The 23,366-nt window shown below is 46.2% G+C and overlaps 1 protein-coding gene across 4 annotated transcripts; it reads right to left on the bottom strand.

The window, feature by feature from the left end:
- Nucleotides 1-393: 393 nt before the first annotated feature.
- Nucleotides 394-23,366, bottom strand: LOC102014024 (glutathione S-transferase A4-like). 4 transcript variants are annotated; one of them, XM_013510923.1, is made up of 7 exons: nt 23,349-23,366; nt 13,969-14,073; nt 12,502-12,553; nt 8,582-8,709; nt 7,041-7,187; nt 2,384-2,515; nt 394-663 (listed from the first exon to the last, which is right to left on the bottom strand). In XM_013510923.1, the coding sequence occupies exons 2-7, from the start codon at nt 14,053-14,055 to the stop codon at nt 541-543; spliced, it is 669 nt and encodes a 222-aa protein (XP_013366377.1). In that variant the 5' UTR covers nt 14,056-14,073; nt 23,349-23,366; the 3' UTR covers nt 394-540. The 4 variants fall into 4 exon arrangements, with proteins under 4 accessions (XP_013366377.1, XP_005377672.1, XP_005377671.1 ...); XM_005377615.2 differs by lacking the exon at nt 23,349-23,366 and adding an exon at nt 23,221-23,315; XM_005377614.2 differs by lacking the exon at nt 23,349-23,366 and adding an exon at nt 22,588-22,651.

The raw sequence follows: 23,366 nt of genomic DNA, 5'->3' as shown, positions 1-23,366 counted from the left end.
GGTGTGCGGCCTGCTCCTTGTCCTTGAAGAGATCGCCTGGCAGTGGGAGAGGGACACCTACCCGTCAGGTTTATTTTCAGGGATTCAAACCCGTGTTCCTGGGCACTTTCCTTTCCCGACCCTCCCGTACAGGTTGCTAAGTAGCCCCTGCTATGCTCGGTCTGCCATTTACCGTCAGGAACCCAGGAATCTGTGCGTGCTGGAGCGACGCTGTTCCCGAAGCCTGTGGTCACCTTCTCCGGTGCTCTCGACCTTGATGCAGAAGCAAGGACAGCGCCCACGGAGTCCGTGGCCCCAAACACCTCTGCCTCCTGCTGACGCCCACAGAGCGCAGGATTCACAAAAGCTGCAGGCTGCACCCTCGATTAACAGCTTTAAAAAAACGCACACCAGCACGGCTTCATATCGCATTTACTTGGCATTATCGCCGATGGCAGAGCGGTTTCTTCCCTTCAAACTCTTCACCCTTGCTGCCTCCAGGTTCCTTGTGTCCCGCGTGGTAGTGGGCCTGCGCCGGTACAGCCTGTGAACCCTGCGCCCTTAGAACTGCAGGACGCGCCGGACGGTTTCCACGTAGTGGCGGTCTGGGGGTGGCTTCCTTGGGCTCCCAGGCTGCAGGAACTTCTTAATAGTGGGGATGTTGCTGATTCTTGTTTTAAATGCCTGAAATGTGAAACAGTAAAATCAGGGCCTTCATACCTGTGACAAACTTGAAGAGAAATCAGAACTTTTAGCCAGGCATGCTGGGATTACACACCATAATCCCAGCACTCAGGAGCCTGACACAAGAGGATCCCCTCGGTTCAAGGCCAGTCTGGGCTACAGAGTAAGTTCAAGGCCAGGCTGAATGACATAGTAAGACCCCGACTCCAAAACAAAACAAAAAGAAAAAAAATCAAAACTTTATCAGGAGAGGAGGCTGCTCAGACATTCGGTGTAGAGTCCAGAGTGCTGAACCTGAGATAATCCCACCGCGCGTCTGCAGGATGGCATGAGTAATAGAGTCTTGGTGTTTGGAGCTTGAGCTAACTTATCCAATTAAAAGCCATTGTCACAATGGAGCAGTGCAGGTAAAGAAAACCCGAAAATACTCGTATTCCTTGACCTCTCAATTCCAGTGCTAGGAATTTAGTATAAGTAAGTGACCAAAGAAATAGCTATCGAAATGTTGACACAGAGTCCTATTAGAAATAATCTATGCTTCCCAGTTACATATACAACTTATGGTACATATATAAATTATGGCACAAAGATAATAAATTATATTTCTATAAGGAATATAAACAGTAACTTAAAATGAATGTCATATATAAAAAAGAAAAAAGTGCCGTACAGGTAGAAAAATATCTAGAATGCATTTTTTAGTTAAAATAAAAATCTGGAGCCCAAGAGAAAATGTGCTGTTTTTACTTTGTGTAAGAAAGCAGAACAGTCGTGTACTTCCTGTTTGGTTATCTCTTCACATGCAAGAACACTGAAGGATGTGGAGGAAACTCAGGAGAGTGATTATGGGGCAGGAAGATGAAGCACAGGGCTGCAGATGAGATTTCCCAACTTATGTCCTCTTTACAGCGCTCTGGTGTCTCAAAAAAGTGCTACTTTATTGCTCAATGAAAACAAAATGAAATAGCATTATACTGCAGAACAGTGTTTGTTGACATGTAAATATAATCATGACAATTGAAAAATCTTAAACACAAGCCACAAAAGAATATTCTGTGTAATACCACATGGGGGAAATGCAAAGTGATGTGTCAGGAAGTCTCATGCAGTAACATTTGGCTGGTAGATCGTAGGTCTTTTTCCCCCCCTCTTCTTTTGGTTTAACAAATGTCTACTGTAGCCTTATAAACTTTATTTCTTTTGTAATAAGAGTTGCTTTTCAACTGTAAAGCCCGTGTCACTAGTCACCTATTCGATAACAGCTAAGGAGCTGGACTAGAGGCAGGTGAGGTCTGGCAGGGGCTGCAGCCGCGCACCAGGAGGCAGAGTGCCACACGCGGACGCCGGGCAGGGGAGGAGCAGCGAGGGCCCAGCCTCAAGGGGCACCACCCGGGCAGGACTGTCTGGCAGGAGCTGGAGCTGAACAAGACAGACCTGTTCGCCTTGCTTCATCAGGGGAAAAAAGGCTCCAAATACTAAAAGAAAAAAAAAAGTACTAAATGTTTATCCTAGAAACCAAAATATCTATTTTTCCTTCATGAGGGTTCATTTCCTAACAAATCACATAGTGGATGCAGGAGAAAATAACCAAAGGGAATAAAAAATGATGCTATTTGAAACAGCCATCTTAAGTTCCTGCTGAGAATGATCCGGCAGCACATTTTGTCTCAGTCTTTGATCTCATCAACGTTCAGGCTTGGCGTGGATGGTGGCACACTACCTTCAGCAGAGGGAAGTCCGAAAGGACAGGAGCGTCAAGTTCTTCCACCATTAGAATAGCTTCCAGCAGCTGAATGTCGGCCCAGCTGAACTTGTTGCCAATGAGATAATCCTCTCCATGGTCTTTCAAAATCTACAGGAAGGAAAAACCAAAAAAGAATATCAAATGGAAGTAAAGACTATCTTGCCCAGCTAAAGACTTACAAAAGCATAAAATCTTTTGTAACACAGATATGCTGAAGAAACTTTTTCTCAATAATCTCCAGGGCTAGCAAGGATGGGATAAAACTAATACTCTTACACAGGCGGTAAACTGGCACAATCTTTGAGGAAATTGCTTAGTGATGCTCAGGGCGCCTTGGGTCATGATGCCCACACAACAGCCTCTTATGCATGCCTGGAGTACTAAGGAAAACTGCCACCAGCACCTGGGGACACAAGCTATGATTAGCTAGAGTCTGCCTGCTATACCACAAGTAGAAATAAGCTACCAATGGAATAGCAGAAGTCCAAACCTGATTCACATAAAAACCTAATTTTTCACTATCCAGTGAAAAGTGAATATTAAAAAAAAATTTCCCAGGGGAAACTCTGAGTAGCAAGGAACTTGAGGGTTTACTCCATAAATAAGGAACAAAGGCAAATTCAGCTGTCCCATCTCTTGCTGTGATACATGCAACAATAAAAAATAAATGTCCGTGGAGAAAAAAATGAGTAAATTCCAGCCTAGGCAAAGACAAAAACTTTTGAAGGGATATTTCAAATATGTGGCATGTGATTCCTGCTGGAGACAAGTTCACAGCTAAAAATTACATGGCATGCAAAGAAAAACTCATCCATAGGTCAGGGCCAACAGACTCTTAAGAAAGGATAGTTTTCAGTGTTTAAGCCAAAGCCAGGAATAATTTTTTAAAGGCTTAAAAATAATGTTTACAATGTTCAAAAGTTGATGAAAAAAGGTCATGTAGAAAAAAAGATTATATAGGTCTGAAAAAGATATAAACAAAAAATTTAAGTTGGGGCTGGGGATTTAGCTCAGCAGCACAGCGCCTGCCCAGCAAGCACAAGGTCGTGAGTTCAACCCCGGGTACCAGAAAAAAAAAAAAAAATTAAGTTAAAGATATAAAACCTCAGATGCTCCCCCACGTCTCACGTGTTGGAAGGTGACTGATGGTGTGTGAGCCGTTCTCAGCAGGGGATTGAATCATGGACACGTTCACAGCCGAACTGCTGTTAAGAGGAGGTCCTGGGGCTGTGATGGGGCCTGGAATGTGCGTTCTTGTCCCTGGCTCCTCCTCCCTCTGCTTCCTAGCTGCCTTGGGATGAGCAGTTGTCCTCCACCGGGCCCTTTGTCCATGCCCTTCTGCTTTAGAGCAGCCGACAAGCTGAGCCCGCTGGAAACAGGAGCCAAGTAACCCTCTGCCCCACTAGGTGTCAGATATTGGGTACTCCGTCCCAGTGACAGGAAAGGGACTAATGCTCTGATGTAATAAACTCAGGGGAGGAGTCAAAAGATAAGTGCAGTAAAACTTTGGTTGGTGAGTGTCACTGGTTCCCAGAACATGCTTGTAATCCGAAGCACTTGTGTATCAAAGCAAATTTCCCCATGAGAAATAATGGAAACACGAAAGATTGGTTCCACAACTCAAAAATGTTCATGTAAAAATGATTACAACACTGTACTACAATATAAAATAATAGAGAAAGTACAAAATATAAAGAAAAGTAAGAAAACTGGCCTGCACTTATCTTTGAGAACCTTCAGGGCTGGTGTGAGGGAGACAAAAGAGAGGAGGGCTATCGCACAGGACGACTTTCATGTCACTGATGGAATCACGGCTACCTGTTGGCTCAGTGGAATCTGCTTCTTTTCATGCAGCTTTACCAAGAAACCTATCCTGTGACAGTTGCTTTCGCCTCCTTTTTGAGGATTTTGAAGAAATGTAACGTTGCATTGTTTTTAAACAGAGTCATTGCTTGCGCTGTTACTGCCTTACTCAGGTGGTGCTTTTCTACAAAATTTTGCACTGTTTCCCCCAATTTACACATCTCCCTAATCTCATTTGACGTGAGGGATTCCGCTGCCTTTTTCTCCTCTTCCTCTGCAGATGAGCTCTCCTGCATAACCTCTTGCTGTGGGGAGATGACTGCCCACAATCTTGGAGAGAGAGACAGAGGGAGAGGCAGAAGGAGAAGGGGAAGGAAAGAAGGGTCACTCCGCTGTGATCATGTGACCCTCAGTGTGATGTAGCACTCGTATGGTAAGACACTGTTTGTCAAGTTGAAATGTACTGGAAATGTTTGCTCATCTTGTAGAACACTCAGAACAAATTACAGTGCAAGGTTCTACTGCACTAGCAATTCTGCGTCCATACCCGAGCAATCACACAGAGATAAAGAAAATGAAATATAAAACAGCAGAAGCGAAGAGACACAAAAGGCAGAATAAGTCTTCAACCTGTATCTAACCGGAACTCAGAGCAGAACAGAGTAAGGGAGCCATGTTTAATACTAATAAGCACAGAATTTTCCAGAATGAAGAGATGGGGGAGGAATCCTCAGGCTGAAAAGGAGCAACAGATAAATAAAAACAAGTCTAGAGTTAAACCCATAGCAGTAAAAGTATATCAAAAAAGGGAAAATCTAAAATGTGGAGAAAAAAAGGATACAATACCATCAAAAAATAACGATACTAACACCAGACTTTGAAACAGAATAATCAAAGCCAGAAGACATTCTCATTATACTTTTGAAATGTTGAAGGAAAACAATTTTTTTTGTCTTTTTCTTTTTTTTTTTTTTTGAGACAGGGTCTTGCTATGTAGTTCAGGCTGGCCTTGAGCTCACTTTGTAGCCCAGGCTGGCGTCGAACTTGTAACGATCCGCCTGCCTCAGCCTCCCGAGTGCTGGGATTACAGTCATGTGCCACCATGCCCCGCAAAGGAAAATAATTATTAATCTAGAATTTTATAACCATTTAGATAATCATTTTAGAGTAAAGGAAAATAGGAGATATTTTTGACAAAGTCTTAAAGAGATAACAGACCCTTCCTGAGAGAACAGAAAAGAAAAATATTTCTTATGTAGAAGGAAAACACACTGAGAAGAAGAAAGGCTGAGAATCAAGGAGCAATAGGGGTCAAAAATTTTTTTCTTGGTTATTTAAGCAAATATTAGGTGTCATCCAGGGTCAATAGTTCATTACTGACTAATACTAGGCAGTGGGAGTGCCCACCTCTGCAGCACCTGTGCTGATAACAGCAAGAGCAGTTTTAACAGTGGGATCTAAAACATGATTCAAATACAGAAGCCTAAACACAGCAAGAAGAGCAGGTGGGAGGAGGCTGGAGCTTTGTTGTGTTGAGAGGATAGTGACTGATAGCAAGAGGAAGAAATGTGCATCTCCTAAGCCATGAGAGGAAAAGAAACCTGATCACTGCGTTGAGAACTTAGGAAAGAGGTGGGGAAAGCCAGAGAAAAGTTGGCTTTGAATTTGTAAAAAGAAAACAAAATAAAGTAGAAACAAATACAAATTTAGTAATAACGACATTTTGTTTAAATGGCTCAAAAATGTAGTTTATTTTTAAAAAGTAAGTTACAAGACAAACTTACAATGTGCTGAACTTTTGTTCAGGGGGGCTGTAACTGGGGCTTGGACCCAGGGGTGTTGTGCTGAGCTATATCCCCAGGCACTTTTTTATTGTTTATTTTGAGACAGAATCTCACTAAGTTGTCTAGGCAGGACTTGAACTTGAAATCCTCCTGCATCAGCCTCCCAAAGTGCTGGGATAATAGGCATTTGCCACCACACCCAGCAAATATTTTAAATGACCCAGGTCTCTATTTTTTTAAGTGGGAATAAAGAATTTAAATCCAATTTGATGGTGATTACCTTTGGAGAAAGAGAGAGGGAGGGATTTAACACTTGAGAACAGTGCAAATATCAGCACTCCCCATGGATACTGTGCCACACACAGCAAAGGTTAGCAGTCACAAAAATAACCAGAACTCCTTGGAAAAATGACTTCAAGACCAGAGAAGCAAAATGTACAGGATGAGCCCAGAGCAGGTCGCAGGACCAGACAGCAAGGAAGACTGCTGGGGTCAGGTCAGGAAGCCCAGCTAGAAGAAGCACCAGCGGCCAAAGACAGGGTGGTTCTGCTCACGAAGGCTAAGCGCTGAGGGCCGGCGGCATGGCTCAGCGGGACACTGGCGGAGCGTGCGCAAGGCCCAGCAGAGCAGAAAAAAAAAAAGACAAAAACCTCATTCGTGTACTGCAAGGAGCGATGTCATCTGTCATCGGTGTTCACCACCAAACAGCGTCAGAAAAGTTGTGTGCTGGAGAGATTCTGTCTGCTGATTGAGGCTCAATTAGCCCCTAGTATCAGACTTAAAATTTTACAAATCAGTTATTACAGTGACTTCAAGGTGGGAACACATCGGACTGATGACTTACTTTTAAATTAGAACAGAAACGGCACTCGGTTTGTTGCCGTTCTGTTTTGTTAGGGGGTCTAGTTTCACCTGTTGTTGGTGCTGGAATCCCTGTTAAGAGTTTTGATCTCAAAGCAGCAAAGCTCTAACATAGCCTCTCTCTTCTCGGATATCCACTCTTCAATACTGTCCGTGACAGGAGATGTAAAGTCCCTGCAGCCTACCTTTTCAAAGGCGGGGAAGTAGCGGGTTTTAGCTTTCTGCACGATTGAAGCTTGGGCCTTCTCTCTGTCCTCGGGGGCGCTGAATGCGGCCAGCGCGATCGTTAGCATCAGGTCCAGGGTCCCGTCCACGTACATGTCGATCCTGACAAAACAGCAGAAGAATCTTTTCACACCGTTTCCTAAGCCAGACTCTCTGCTATGAATAGCTGCTGGGAGAAATGATATCCACTCCTCACGCTTCTGCTCTCCCAAATGGTTCCTGGTATGTGAACCCGCCAAGTGCCCAGAGTACTGTACGGACCTCTAGAAACGTTTACTGAATAAAGACTCACGTGAAAAGAGTAGAGACCTCTGTGTTGACATTTGGCAGAAACAAATGATGAACTTATTATGGCTTCAAAAACTGAAATCAGTGAAGTTATTAAAAGTGAAACGGTATTAGTACCAGAACCTTTTCACTGCCTTAGAGGAGATGGGTAATTTAATAGGTTTTTGTTGACCTGGAAACTGAGAATGAGAAGTTTAGTGTTCTCGTCTGGTCAAATAACGGCTCTTTTTCATTGTCTTTGAAGTTTTCTTTTCATTGACAAATACTTTTTTAAAAGCTAATTTTCAAAAAGTTAATAATGGCACGTGTATTACTACAGACATTCCTTGTGTAAGGATCGAGTTCGTGTCCTGCTGGTAGGTCATTACGTGAGTTGGCCCCTCCATGAGAAATTGTATATAATAAATACATTGCCATATTCAGAACAAAGAAGTGGTCAAAGGAAACTTCAGCTTGATGGCTTTGCTTTTATTTGCATAACTCTTACACGCAGTACTGCAATGTATGACCGAACATAAAGCTATAGTATTGTACTCTACAGTAAAGTCAGCAAAAATTACAGTCCTGTGCAAACAAGGTGGACTAAAAAACAGACACTGAGGCTCTGTCAACAAGATGCATGGAACTGTACGCAAAAAAGACGAGTTGCAAGTCCAAGGAGCAGATCGTAAGTCGGAGCAGCGCACCTCGGTCGTCAATCCAGACCGTTGTGAGACGGGTGGGGCATTAAATGAAGAACACCTGCGTTCTGTATTGGCGCGCTCACGCTGCGTTAGTTATCTCTGCATGTGCCCTGGTAACCCCTGTGATGTGCTGAGTGGCCAAAAAAACTTTGTTTAATGGTCTTCTGGACTGTCTTCCTTTTCACAGGAAACACATACAGAGGAGTAAGGTACTCTTGTCTTATCTGAATTACAAATCATTCTCTTCCTTGTTAGAGTATCACTTAAACCATGTGTTATGCTCAGCCTAGAGAAAGAGATGGTGATGGTGCTACCTATAGACTAGGACAGGTATCTCAGAAAAACACCTGGGGATTCTAAAAAGAAAAAAAACCCTGATGAAAAGTTTGCATCAAACCAACGAGAGGCAGCTGCTTTTGCACATTAGTCCCTATTTCCCCGTTTACGCGGTTGCGCAGGGTTCTCTGCACACGCTGTTCGAAGCTGCTTCACCGAGGCCAAATGCACGGTACGGATGCCACGGTACCTACTCTCTCCTTCAGGTCCTTCCCGTACAGGTTGTACTTAGCAGCCAGGTAGCTGAGGATGGCTCTGGTCTGCGTCAGCGTCATCCCGTCAATTTCAACCAGAGGCACTTGGCCAAAAAGCAGGCGTCCGTCTGTGGTTGGAGAAAAGAGAGGGTGAGATACTCTTCTTTGATGACTGTAACAAGTCTGTGGGATAGGCTACTTCTAATGTCACTGAAAGACTTTTAATTTTCAGCCAAAGTAATGAATTACAGCACCCTGCAATTGAGAAAATACCTGCCGTGGAAAATTCGAGACCTGTTTGACTCATGTGTGCGTTTTTGTATACTGGTCATTGATGAATTTTTAAAAATGTTCCACGTTTACTATAACCATGTATAGTGTAAACGCTTCTGGCTCTGAAGATTTAGGCTCTATAAGAACCAGCTGGACTTGGCCTAGTGGTGCACACCAGTAATCCCAGCACTTGCCGGGCTGAGGCAGGAGGATCACCAGGAGCTTGAGGCCAGCCTGGGCTACATAGTGAGCTCGGGTTTGGCCTGAACTACATAGCAAGCTCTGTCTTGAAAAACAAAACAACAACAACAACAATAAAAACCAGTTATGTTGGGTGAGGATTTCTTAAAAAGACCCACATGCTCCCCAGATGTTCTGTTGCAGGGAAGGAGTTCAGGAGTCTACACTGCTTGAAAGCACATCAGGTATCACGCAGCACCAAGGTGGCCATAACAGTAACGGCGCAGGCAGACCTGGTTCAGGATCAACTGTAGTCCTCTCTGTCCATGTGACTTTGAGCAAAGCAATTATATGAGCCCCAGCTTCCTGTTTCTAAAATACTATAAACCAGGCGTGGTGGTGCACGCCTGTAATCCTAGCACTCGGGAGGCTGAGGCAGGAGGATCACTTCAAGTTCGAGAACAGCCCGGGCTACAAAGTGAGCTCAAGGCCAGCCTGAACTGCATAGTGAGACCCTGTCTTAAAAAAATAAATAAATTAAATAAAATAAAATAGTATATCGCTGAACTTGCCTCACTGTGAGGCCTTAGGTTCAACCCTCAGTTCTGCAAAGTAAGTGAATATGCAAAGAAATAAGGAGGAATATATATCTAGCAGAACTTTGAAAAGATGAAATAATATAAACACAGATAATCAATAATCAGTGTTCACTGAAATCACAAGCAAGTCCTCTTCGCTCCAGGTAAGTGCCGGGAGGTACGCATCGCTTCCCAGCGCTAACCCTTCCCAAGAACTGTGCTGTTAGGCGGTTCTATCACTGTGCAGAGGTCATTGAAAAACTTAGGTGGTTTCATCAGTAGGCAGTGTAATCTCACGGCACCACCATCAAATATATGATCCAATGCTGACCAAAATGCGTAGCGCAGGTGATGCATTTAACAATACCTACCAATGCTCTTTTCATGGGGTCTTAAAGAAATGAATAGCGGGGCTGGGGATTTAGCTCAGCGGCACAGCACCTGCCTGGCAAGCGCAAGGTCATGAGTTCTATTCCCGGTACCGGAGAAAAACGAAAACCAAAACCAAAAAAAAGAAAAAAGAAATGAATAGCTTTCAAATTTCCATTCAAATTTGCCCATTATTGTAAGGAACCAGGGTCTGCCGCGGCATCGCCAAAGGCCACAGTCAGTTCCTCTCTCAGTTGATTAAAGAGCCAGAGGAAGGCAGAGGGCCGAGCGCCTCCCCAAGGACCAGGCTCCGCTCCCCGAGCCCTGGTGCCCCTCTCAGCATGGGTGAGTTGGGCAAGTCACTTACTTCTTTGAGCCTGTTTCCTGATGCCATCGCATCTGTTCTGCCCATTTACCCAGTAGGAAATAGATGAGTGTGTCCACGCTTCGAAAATACCTGTGCTATTGCTGCTGGGGAGGCTGCAGTCTGCATCCACTAATCATGTCCACACTTTTTCAACCCTGAAAGAGTATCTAAGAGCTGAGTGCTCTGCTGCTGCTTGTGAGCAGTTCTGACACCAACTAGAAGTGGTGCCTGTGTCTAGGAGCCAACAGTAATTTTCGGAAGGGTTTTTAACTCAAAGCTCCCATGAAGAGGGTAGGGAAAGGCCTGAGCTGCCGTTTAGCTCAATCCCCTCATATGGAGAACGGCACTGTAGGGCCCAGGGCATGGATGTAATTTGCCCAAACTCACAGTCCAGGGACACTGAGGGCCTCTTGTCTACTGCTGTCCCTGCTGTCCCTCTTTTGTTGTTCAAAAACAAGAGGAGGGAGTTCCCAGGGAAGTGGCGGCCTCATCCACGCAGGGAAGGCTGGAGCCTTGCGGAGGTGTTGATGGACGTCTCCTCCTCCCATGCTCACGGAAGGGCTGATGGAGCGACAGTTATTTGCTCAATGTGTGCTTGTAACCCCTACCGTGCACCAGGGACTGTCCTTGGGGTAGAGCAGACAGAAATGAAGAGGAGGAAGAATTTCAGGGGCATAACGGACAATAAAGTTCTGGAACAAGAATGTAAGAAAGGGGGCTGGGGATTTAGCTCAAGAGCACAGCATCTGCCTGGCAAGCATGAGGTCGTGAGTTTGATTCCAGGTACTGGGGGGGAAAAAAAAGAATGGGAGAAAGTATAGCCGGGCCCTCCCTGATTCACCAAGATCTCCTTGCAATCTACACCCAAGAGCCTGTTTTTCTGTTATGATGGGGAGACAGGGAGGCAGACAGGTGAAAAGCTTGCCCAGCGCTATGCGGCTTCTCAGTGCCCGTCTGCTGACTACTGTGGAACAGCCTTCTTAAAAGTAATCTGGGTTCAGTCCATGACTATCTGGGGCCGGCAGCAGGGTGTCTGTGTTTCTTCTGTTAAGGACAGTAACGTGGCTGTTAAAAGTTTAAGAATATTATTAAAGCACTGGTCTTTTCTCTCAGTGTGAAGAATTTTTCTAGGTAATGGTAATGATGAAGATCTTCTTTGGTCAAAATTTAATCAAAATTGGATTTTCCTATAGTATCAGTTCTACACTGTGAGTTGTCTATCATGACCTAATAGAATGGTTTCTGTCAATCTGTTAAAACAGCTGAAGAATAGTGGAGGTAAACCAGAGTAAGTCAAGAATATCCTCCTTCCTGCCTCCTTCCTTCTGATACACTGGGTTAGTACTTAAATTCTTATGGGGGGGCGGCCTTGGGACATGCAGCACCGGTCACCCCATGGTATCATATTAGTTGAGGTCACCACCAAAGCCTGCTTGCTAAGTTTTTTTTTTTTTTTGGTTTTTCTCCGGTACCGGGAACCGAACTCACGACCTTGCGCGTGCCAGGCAGGCACTTTTGCCGCTGAGCTAAACCCCCAGCCCCTTTGCTAAGTGTTTTTGAAGACTGGGGAACTGATACATTTAGCTGTGTGTCAGGGAGACAGAACAGTCGGTGATAGTGGTCATGCTGTGTGCTTGCCTTTTCTAATAGCTGTCACTCTAGAGCTCTATGTTCTATATTAAATATTTCCAGAAACAAGTTTCTATTTTTTTCTATAAGATAACATTGAAGCACACTGTCTTGGTTACCTTTCTCTCGTTGCTGAGACAAAATACCCAAAGCCCAAAATTAAGGAAGGAGAGGTTCATTTAGCTCACAATGTGTGAAGGTTCCAGTCCACATTCAGCTGGCTCCAAGGCAGAGTGGCCCATGGCAGAGAGCAAATGTTCATGGCAGTGGAAGACAGCAAAACAACAAGAGCAAAAGGGAGGAGTGGTGGGAGCAGCCTCCTCTTTCCCTCCCTTGCATTGCATGCTATCCGCTGCCCACACCATCTCAGTGCCCTCCCCTTGCACAGGCTCAGGATGAACACCAAAACACATCCTAGAGTGGTCTGTGCATGTCTTTTCACCCCAGGAGGTAGAACTGCTGAGTCACTTAGCCACGCCTCCAGACTCCTCAAGTTGACACAATGCATCAACCATAACACTCACCCTCCTGCAGTTTCTCATATTGTTCTCTTGTTTCAAGAAATTCTTCTTCAAACTAGATAAAGGATAAAAAGATCATTATAACCTTAAAAAGAGAGAGAGAGAGAGGGCCAGGGACACAGCTCAGCAGCACAAGCACCTGCCTGGCAAGCGCAAGGTCAAGTCTCGGTATCAAAAAGGAGAGATTCTGACAGCAGAAAAGAAGTTCCCAGCATCTTTCAGAATAAAATGTTCAAAGGAACTGTAACTATCACCAACACAGCTGAGGAGTGTACGAGAGGGTGTGTGTGGATGAGCTGGGTGAGTGGGCTGGCGGCCGGCCCTCCTTGGGGTGGCCTCTTTCAAGGCTCACGGCACCGTTTCCTGTTTTCCTTTCCTTAACTCTTGCCTTGCTCCAAATTCTCATCCTTGTCTCCAGCTTCCCAGTAGCTCCTCTTCCTTCCCCTCTCATTCCTTTTTTTTTTATTCTCTTCTGTATTATTCTCCCTCCACATCAGGGCAAATTAAATTTCTCACTGATGCTCATATAGGAAGGGTGAGACCGTGCAAGTTTATTGGTGGGAGTTATAAAGCTTTGGTAAGGGTAATATTTTTGTCCCTACATCTCAAGATGGGAGTGTGTTAAGGTTTGCGCCTTCGGGGAGATGTTCTTAAAGGCAGAAGAGGAAAGAGAATATGAGCCTTTTTCCTGAGGAGATGACATTGAGTAAGGAAAAGGAACTCCATCCCTGCATGAAACCCTAAGGGCAAGCTGAAACACCAACATGACCCCCGGGATTCGGAGGCAGATTTATTTACATCAACAGGCACTGATGGGGATCACTTCCGGAATATCAGGCCCTGATCCCTGGCGGTCTAGGGCTTATATAAGATAAGCAAGCAGGAAGTACAGAGGCAGAATGGCTTGTCAATTGGGGATTGGTTTATACAGTGTGCATCACAGTGACCAGCCATTTCTAAGAGATAGGAGCAACCGGATCTAGAACAGGAGCTGTTACTGGGCAACTAAGAAACTGAAGTATACAGATGGGGGAGCATTCTCTGCTACAAAACAAAGCAATTCCAAGATGCCTGTGAACAGTCAGTGGGGAAGAACTCCGCTGGGGAACAGTTCTAGATCAGCATAAATATTAAATGACTGAGATGCTGAGGTAGGGCCGAAAACACCCCAGGAAATCAGGGAGTCCCAGTGGAAAGAATAAGTCAGATGTGTATCTCCTCTCTCTTCTTAATCTTGCTATCTACCAAACTCTTTTAATGCTTCTGAAGCTACCAGAACAACTCCATGCCTCCAACTCCTCCCCAACCCCTACTCCTCAGGACTGTAACACACCCTCATCTCACACCAAAATACACTTGGAAGGGGAAAGAACAGATAAACCCTGGAGGCGCCATCTTGAATCTGAAAGAGGAAAGGCGCTTCAGTAATCCCCCAGTTACCTTCCCTCCCCTTCCCAGTCAGGAACCAACCTCCACTCCAGCTGCGGCCAGCAGCCAGCGGATTGACTCCATCCTGCCCCTGCCACAGAAGTAATAGAGCTTGGGTTTGGATGCCATGACTTCTGGCCGAGTTTCCTAAAGGGCAAAATTTAAATACGTTTAAAGAACAAACTAACACACGCCGTGTTGTATGTCTCCATTCATAGCAATTCCAAAACAGGTAAAACAGAACGATTGTTTAGGAATACACACAGAGGTAAAACTGCGAAGAAAACCAAGGAAATAACCATCCCTGAAGCCAGGTGGTGGTTAACTCCTGCAAGGAGAGGATGTTGGGGCGTGGAGACGCCAGAGGGAGTCAGCACATCTGCCAGACGACAATCCCGAGAGTGGGGCAGTCTCCTGAATGCAACAGTTCATCGAGCATTCTCCACGTTCACAGCAACAGAAAGCGGAACTCTCCCATGGCGTGAGCTGGAAACAGCCGAATGCCGTGAGGACCGGGCTGGGGCAGGCGCCGCACCGAGCGCGCAGCAACCCGCAGACCAACACAGCCACGGGGCCGAGCGGGCCGTTCAGGACGGCAGGTGACCGTCACAGACAGCTGCAGAGCTCTAGCGGCAGAGTGGTCCCCAGGGCCAAGGCCACAAGCACTGAGTCAGAGATGCCTCTTACGCCACAGGGAATTTGGTACAAACACGTGCTCATCTTAGAGCTGTAAAACGTTTTTCTTTATGGAAAACATGTTCTGTGCTGTTGGACCAGGATTCAGGTCCTTACCGGGTCCCCAAAAGCTGGCTGACCTCAGACCCCGCTCACGAAGTCCTTTTTGCATGTCTGTCCACACCTGCCTGTGGAAAGAACCCCACGAGGCAATCTGTCGCCTTTTGTAGCTAAGTGTGGTGCTGGCACGAGCGTGCCTGACAGTATTTGGGATTATCGAGATGGTCAGATGCAATAAAGATACAGTGCCTTGAAAACACTAAAGCTCTTATGGCAATGCAGAGGGTAGCTGAGTCGCCGCTCCTCACCCGCTGCCCTCCTGTACCACGGGCTCGCAAGGAACAGCCAAAGCAAGGGCGGTGGGTGCTGCTGATCCAGGGCTGAGGCCGGCAGGGGGCTCACTTACGGGGATGCTGTGCTACCTCGGCCGCCTGGGGGAGCATTTCCAGGGCCCTGAGCCGGGGAACTGCCACACAGACGCAGGCCCTGTCTGGGACAGGACTTGAGGGTTCGGCATATGTTGGTAAGTCTCACAGGAAAGTACAAAAGGAAACAGAGAAAGAAACAGAGTATCAGTAACTCAGTATGACAGGACAATCAGCTGTTAAACTACATGATCCTAGACACAGTCCGGAGGGCTCAGCCTCGAGGGTGTTTGGGAGCCATTCCCCTTGTTCTCCGGTGGGAAGTACTGCTTCACTCCAAGGGAAGTTGGCTCTGGGCTGATGTCAAGGTTCAGGCCTTTTAAACGGCCTCTTTACTGATGGCATATTGAAAATATCAGCAACTTCCTAAAAAGTCTCCTGATTATCTAAGGAGACTCCAAGAGAAAAGGGCACGTGGATGACCAGATTCCCTGGCTGGAGAACCGTGTTTAGGTTTGGTCTTTGCTAACAAAGCCGGGAATGAACCTCGCGATAAAATGAACGTGGAGACCGTGAGAAGGGGGCGGGGCCTGTGACCCCTGTTGACCTCTCCCAGCCACAGGGATCCTCAGCGCTCTGACCTCCTCCAGTTCCCAAGTAGATGGGTGAGGAGTTACCACTCTTAGCACACTTATTGTTAATATATGTATTATGTATTTCAAAACTGCCAAAATAGATTTGTAATGTTCCCACCACAAAAAATGGTAAATTGGTGAGGTGGTGGATATATTAATTAGCTTGACTAAATCTTTCTGTAATGTATTCCTAGATCAGAACATCACACTGCACTCCATAAATGTGCACAATTATTATCTGTTAATTAAGATAAATTTTTAAATGTTTTAAATGAAACAAGCAGGAGGGCATAGGAATTCTCAGACATGCCAAAGACACCGCAGGATAAACACATAGAAGAACTTCCAGCCCTGGAGAAATTCACCTTCCGGAGAGACCACGCCAGGTACCAGTAGTGCAAAAGAAATGAGGAATTGACTCGTGATTCAAGCCCCCAGGTCTCCCTCTTCTGCCTCCGGACAAAGATGAAGCAGTACTGATGTGTGGCCAGGTGTGGGGGTCGTGCATAAGGAATTTCCACTCTCCACTGTCTTTAGTGTGCAGTGCTCCGACCATTCTGACGCCCTGAGAGGTGGAGATTCATCTGTAAGTCTGGCTGGGGCTGGTCTAGTCCAGTTACTTTCTGTGGTTCTGTCTCCCTGAATCCTTTAACCAGAGCGAACTGTGTTGAAACAAAGGCTAGGGCGAAGAAAAATGAAACACGGGAAATACTACTGTAACCCTTCATACGATGCTTCTGCTACGCTCTGGCGTTAGGCAAGCTGAACGCCATCCTTTTGCTAATTCTGTGCATCAAATTAGACAATGTTTGGAAACTTCCAGACGGTGTTTCTACGCAGGGGTCACTTGAAATGCAGGTCACCGTCCTGTCTGGTCACTCGTTTAGTGATCTGAAATCTAGAGAAATAGAAGTCTTGGCTTGGCCTGAGCACAGGAGATTGGACCTCGAATGTCACTGAGCGTGTGGACTGGCAGGCGCCAGACAGCATCCGCATCCCGGAAACCTGGTCCCAGGGAGACACCAAGGCTGCTCACACGCTGGCAATGCAAATGCAGCCACTGTGATGGAGAATGAGGCAGGTTTCTTGTTGGCACTGCGGGTGGCAAATCAAAGGGCCACAGAAACACAGGACTTTGGAGGTGCTGGAATACACCAGCGGGGGAGTTGGCAGACAGCCAAAGCAAGTCAGGGTGCCAGGGATGAATCTAGTGTTTCCCTTGAGGAGACATGGAGGAGACATGGAGACCAGATGCCGGGGGGGAGACCTCTGTTCCTTGAGATGTGCCCGCCTGAGTTTTGGGCCCCTTTGGTCCAAAAAGGACATAAAGGTTGAAAATCTGAGAGCTCAGTGGGAACCACTCCCTGCACCTGCTCCTGGGCCCGTTCTCAAATGGAATTCCGAGAATACCCTTGCTTTCAAGGCCGGGCCTCAGGGCTTCCAGGTCCCAGCTCCACAAACTTCAGAGCCCTGTTACTCTACAGATTGACTCTGATTCTCTATGCCTCAATCCGCTAATGTGACCTCAGGGGTGGCGGGTGTGCTATTCTCCTGAGACCCGTGAGCACAAGCAACAGGTGAGACGCCACAGCATCTCAGCCACACCAAGTGGCCTGCTCGGCTTCTTCACACGGGTCATAGGGCGCTTTCTAGAGCTCCTTTTGTCAAGATTGGCTTGTTGGGGCTGGGGATTTAGCTCAGCGGCAAAGCACCTGCCTGGCAAGCACAAGGTCGTGAGTTCGGTTCCCGGTACCGGAGAAAAACCAAAAAAAAAAGATTGGCTTATTGATTTTATGAGTCCTTTGTAAAGGTTTGTTGCAAATGCAATAGACATTTTTTTAAAAGAAGCAAAAAAGCTTTTGTAAATTTGCCTCGGTACTGCACTATAAGATATTTTACAAGTAAAATCTAATGTGGTTTTGGCCTACATTTTGCGAGTTAGGAGCATAGTTCAGCATTTCTGTGGTTTGCTGTTTTCTGGGAGCACAGCTTGGATTTTACGTGGCGGCTTTGTGCCAGCCCTGTCCCCACTTCTCTTCCGCCGGTTGCTTCCACTTCCCAGGCACATGAAGGCTGAACAGTAACTTGGGAGGCCAAGTTGTTCATACCCAGCAGCTCCAATGGCAGCGCGTCGCCACTTCTTGCAAAGGGCCCAGCAAGTGCTCGTGCGCTCCGTAATTAGCTGGCTTGAGCCAGTCACCACCCCTGGGCTGAGCCTCAACCCTAGGATGCTTCCCACATGGTTCCGAGGATAGAGGAGGGTGGCCCGAACTGCAGCGTGTCAAAGCAGCCTCCGCAGGACTCCAGGCCCCGCCTGCACCCCTCACAGGGGGAGCTGTTCCTTCGAATGACTCTGCGCAGAGAGGGGGCCCCTCAGCCTCGTATAACCTCACATCAGCCGAGCTCCAGCGGCTCTCCCTGGAGCCTGCACTGCGCGCTGTTAAGGAAGCAGCAAGCCCTGGACGCCAGGGACTGTCGCGTTCCTCCCCTGGAGAGCCAACCAGCATTCTCCACTGTGCCCACACGCGTGCTGTGGCCACTGCCCTTACGCACCTTTGCCATACCAGGGTGTAAACTGCAAGGGTCCGCGTTCAGGCTCTCATTTTTCTCTTTCAACACCATTGACTGAAATCCCACTTTGGATAAGTACTAGGTTAAGAATTCCAGACACACACCAACTAACAGAAGTAGTTCCTGTCATCGGGGACACCCAGCCTACTGTGAGGCCAGTCAAAATGAAATAAATGTTTAACAAAAACACAATATGCAACTGGAGTGTGGCTCAACGTGGAGCATTTGCCTAGCACGCAAAAGGCCCTGGGTTTGATCCCCAGCTGGCACCACAGAGCAAACAAAACAGCGCAGTGCAGTGTTAGGGGGATTACACAGAACCCTACAGAGTGAGCATGTGTCTGTCAGTAGGAACTCACCCGACCCTCACCATTCTCTGCTCCACAGCACCCTAAATTAGGACCCAAACACGGTCCTCTAATCCTTTCCCCGTGAGTCTACAAAGAGTAGGACAAGCTGCAGGTTGGTGCTACAAAAGACCAAGCTTGCTTCAGCTCCAAAGTAAACCTAGTCATTTCGCTGTCAGAGTGTAAAAAAACAGGTGCAACAGAATGACTCCTTAGGTCTCTGGGAAATGAATGGAGGGAAAGAGCGCGCTTTCCAGATCTCACCTAACTGCAAACAGCCCGGGGCCATCCCTGCCCTCTCACTGTTTGCCTGGGTTATTGACCAACGAGTGTGTCCTGAATGAATTAAATAAAGCTGGTTAACCAGGTAGGGTTTTAGCATGGGTTTTAAGACTTCTGAAGCTCCCTTGGGGCTCAAAATTCCTCCAGCAGGGGTTGGCTGAGAAGAAAGCAGTTATGATCGGTTGATGACCCTAGGCTAGTTGGAGTACAGTCCTTTGACAAGCAGCCCTGATCTCTTAGGCAATGTAGAACATGTTTCTCCAATACATTCATTTAAGCCAGGGTCTGGGTACCAGTTTCAATATCTCAGCTCTAATTCTGTCTTGAGTGAATTTCTCAATCTTGAGCCTCAGCTTTCTCATTTGTACAAGACTAAGAGTACTTAGCTCACCTGATTAGCTATGAGGCTGAAGTGAGACAGTACGTGCAGGACACAGTCAGGACCCTTGCCCTGTGGGGGCCACTGCAAAGTGGCTCTGAGCTGGATTCAATATTAACCAATTGGCTTTCTGTACTTATGTGTGAGTTGTCTGAAGTTTAGGCGCCTTGTCTGCCATCCCAGTTAACTACAAGGAGACTGCAGCTGCAGGCCTCTCACTCCTGCTGTGCCGGCCTTCCTGGAGATAACATAGTTCTCCTAAATGTACATAATGTATTACTTGAAAAAGTTCTGCCCAGATTCCCGCCTCTTCTTGAGTATCCTCCTCCTTTGTTGGTAAATAAATATGGGCTACCCAGAGAAGTCTTTGGGCTAACCTCTGAGAATACTGAAGCTGTAAGAGTTAGGCCCTCCTGGAGCCCCGAAATCATTTCTATTGTCTCATTTATTTAAGCCTTCGCTGTCCACTCGCTTGGGAGATTGCGGGCCTGATCAGCCTGCAGTAGCTAAGGGTTATTTAACCCGATATTGTATACTGCCCCATCTCCAGAGTACGGCAGTAGTCACCTGTGAGAGAAGACGTCAGACTGGCTTCTGTTGAAGTCTAGCTCTGGACCTGTTAGAAATGCAGAATCTCACCCCTGGGGTGGGACCCAGGCTACTCGCATGCATAAGAGAAGAAAGCCTGAGAAACTAAGGCTCCAGGGAAAACCCAACCAGCCTACCCTGGGGTTTCAGCGTGAGGCCCTCAGGGTCCACATCTACTCGGCTGTTTATGAGTGTCTTCTCTGCCCTGCGGGGAGCGGTGTTCTGTGATTCCACCTCCTGGCACCCTACCTGGCATGTCACAGGTGCCCAGCCAGGAGCTGAGAGCTGAGTCAGTGCATGTGGAAAGGCAAAATTAAAATACCATAGGTTTAGCTCTGAAATGCAAAGATCAGAAGCCCACCAGTAACCAGCTGGGCAGTGAAGCAATTGCATGGCGGGTATGCAAACGGTAAGTGTGTATGCCTGCGAGGTCCTAAAGATGCCTTCCTACACGGGCTAACTTGTTTGATTTTTGAACCATGTGAAGGTATTCCATATTTAATTTTAAAAAGTAGTAAAATTTGGTAAATGCTTTATTCTGGTGAGTATTGCCTGCCATTCTTACCATCACTTGGCTTTGTCTAGGTCAGAGGAGAATCACTCATGGCACAGTGCCCTGCTGTGACCGGATGCCAAACACCTGGAAGACCTGGCAGAGTTATCACCCTTGGGCCCAGCATGCGGGCTCAGCTGCTCTTCTCGGGAGAGGCTGGGTGGGCGTGAATCGCACAACCAGTTAAAGTAGGAAGAGCAAATGGCTAATTGCTGGAGTTGTGTGTGGCAAAGGATAGAGAAATGTTAGAAGAGAAAGAAGTATAGAGATTTGTAAGTAAATTTCCCAGGTCAATTTACTGACCTTCTGTCAAGAGAGGAATCCCTAGGCTTCAAGGCTCCTCTTGAAGTTGTGGAGAAGGACATTCCACAGTTTACCTTTCCATGTATTACCGATTTGGGACTTTGAGCCTGACCAGGCCATGTGATTATTTGATTCCGGAGGAAGCCTAGCAAAAGCATTAGTGTAAAAGGAAATGACAGCAGGAGCTCAGTCCCTGCGGAAAGCCGCTGGGACAGCACTAGATGCTTTGCTGAGGTACAGGAACGATAACACGATGGCGAGCTAAGTCAGAGTCTAGTTCCCGTGCTAATGAAGCTGCGTCTAGTTCCTGTGGTGATGAAGCTGCAATTTTACTAGTTTTTAAAATTACATATGGAATACCTTCACATGTCTCAAAAATCAAACAAGTTAGCCCGTGTAGGAAGGCATCTTAGGACCTCGCTAATCCTGTTAATGATTCCTCCCACTTCCCCTGGTGCCGCTTTTTGTTTGTATCCCAATAAAAGGCTAAGGAAGATTGTAATCGAGGCTTCGGTCTGGGAAGCTGCAGGCCTCTGATCCCATACTTTTGTCTCTCTTGTTTTTCTTTTCATCCACGGCACCTTGTTCTCGGGGCCTGTTACCCCAGACAGAAACTGACTATACACTGACAGAAGTCTCAGATTTAACAAAGTACCAGATGTATAGGTCCCAGCTCTGGGTCAAGGTCAGAAATATATGTGAGTTTCCTCAACTGTGAAATGAGGAGTTGGTTTGGGATTAGATAATCTCCTTAGTCTCTGCCCTTTCTGGTCTCGTTTCTTTCCCTTGCCTTCACCCTGCCCTCTGCCTTCATCTGCTGACACACACCTTGGGAAGGCAGGCAATCTACTTGGGATGAAATTCTATGGAAAATTTTAATACTCATTCTGGATAAATTATATGCCAAATAAGACATGTTTTTCTTAAGTCTACTACTAGGCAAAAACAGGCTTTTAGTAAGTTTTCTGGATAATGAAATTTGTAAGGGCTTAACTTTAGAGACTGCCAGATTCAAACGTATAATGCATTGGAAAAAGGAATATTTTCAAGTTGGATGATAGGAATTTTAACAGTATAGGCAAGGTTGTTGGTATAGCTTCAGTATAGCTTCATTATAGCCTTAGTCTAACTGTAAAGTTAAGTGATTATGAACTATTTCTATTATTCTAACATGACATATTAGAGAAGATTTAATTAGTTGGAGTTGACATGTTTCCAGCCAACACACTCTCCTACATGGAACCAGCCCCTCCCCAAAAAAGTTCTCAAGTATTTATACGATAATTTTTTTTTTTTTTTTGACAGTCTTGCTATGTAGTACAGGCTGGCCTCAAACTCACAGTGATCTTCCTGCCTCAGCTTCCTGAGTGTTGGGAGTACAGGTGCCTGCTAGGATTATACGCATGCACTACCACACTTGGTTCACATGGCAATTTTAATATACAGCCAACCATGCAATATTGCTGTGGGGAACGGGGTATCACGTATGTGTAAGATGATATGTTTGTTTGGAACTCATATTTTAAGTACCTTCTCCCTGGGTTTCATTTCCAGAAACTAAATTTCCTTTCAATTAGTCTAATGAATTGGTTCATGCTCCCCAAACTCACAAGAGGTTGATTTATTCCACCAAGACCTACAAACTTACTTAGCTGAAAAATATACCTGAGCCAGAAAAGGGACTCTTATCTACCTGAGTCCCTTAGGCTGCACGAGAATAACAAACAGAAGCACCCTTTGGCACACTGCCATGTAAAGATTGGGGCAAGCCTAGAAAAATTCACAAGGCAGGTGACTCACAGAACCCTTGCTTCTCAACCCTGGGCGTGCAGGACCCTGGAGAAAGACCTGGTGTCAGATCCTCTCCAGCTATCCAAGAGGTGTGCAGGTGGATCTAGTTTACCTGTGGAGCACCGTGACACAATATAGTCGCAGCCCATGTCCTTCCCAACATATCTCAGATTTGCCTGGAGAGGAAGAAATGTAATGGTTCAAAAATAAATGGCCAGGTGTTGTGGCGCACACCTATAATCCTAGCATTTGGGAGGCAGAGACAGGAGGATTGCTACGAGTTTGAGGCCAGCCTGGGCTGTGTAGTGAGCTCAAGGTCATCCTGAACTGCCTAGCAGGACTCTATCTCAAAAAGCAAAAACAAACAAAAAATTAATAAATGCATCAAATCCTAAGCACATATGTCAACCAGTTATCCAAGGCACCACTTAACTCTTACAAAGTTATTTTTGAAATTACATTTAACGTGCGTTTGGGCATTTTACTATGTCTGATATTGTGCATATCATGCACAGGCAAAGGAAGTCTTTAAAACAGCCTTATCTCAGTATCCATCTCCTTTCATTTATATTTCTATCCTGTAGAAAAACCTCCTTTTTAAATTTCATATAAGCAAGTTTTAAAATAACGTTAAGTTAACTACAAAGTTAAAACAACTGCTAACTGCAAGCTGTGAATTTGGCAGCAAAATATCATAACGATCCACCCACGTCTAAGGAGCGTATGTAAGAGGCAATCCACTGACCTTATCTCCTCTGGGCTCTGTCTCCGGGGTGTGGGGAGCGGTTAAATGGGGCTCTCTAACCTTCTCCCGCCCCACGGAAATCTCCACCCACTCCGATCAGCCAATGAGCATTCAGTTTGCACACTTACGGTGAGGCTTCACTTTAC

This window comes from Chinchilla lanigera, unplaced genomic scaffold (assembly GCF_000276665.1).
Source record: "Chinchilla lanigera isolate Chin_1 unplaced genomic scaffold, ChiLan1.0 scaffold00010, whole genome shotgun sequence".
Classification (NCBI taxonomy): Eukaryota; Metazoa; Chordata; class Mammalia; order Rodentia; family Chinchillidae; genus Chinchilla; species Chinchilla lanigera.
The sequence above is the reverse complement of the archived record's forward strand: the minus strand, read 5'-3'. Positions and strand labels throughout refer to the sequence as shown.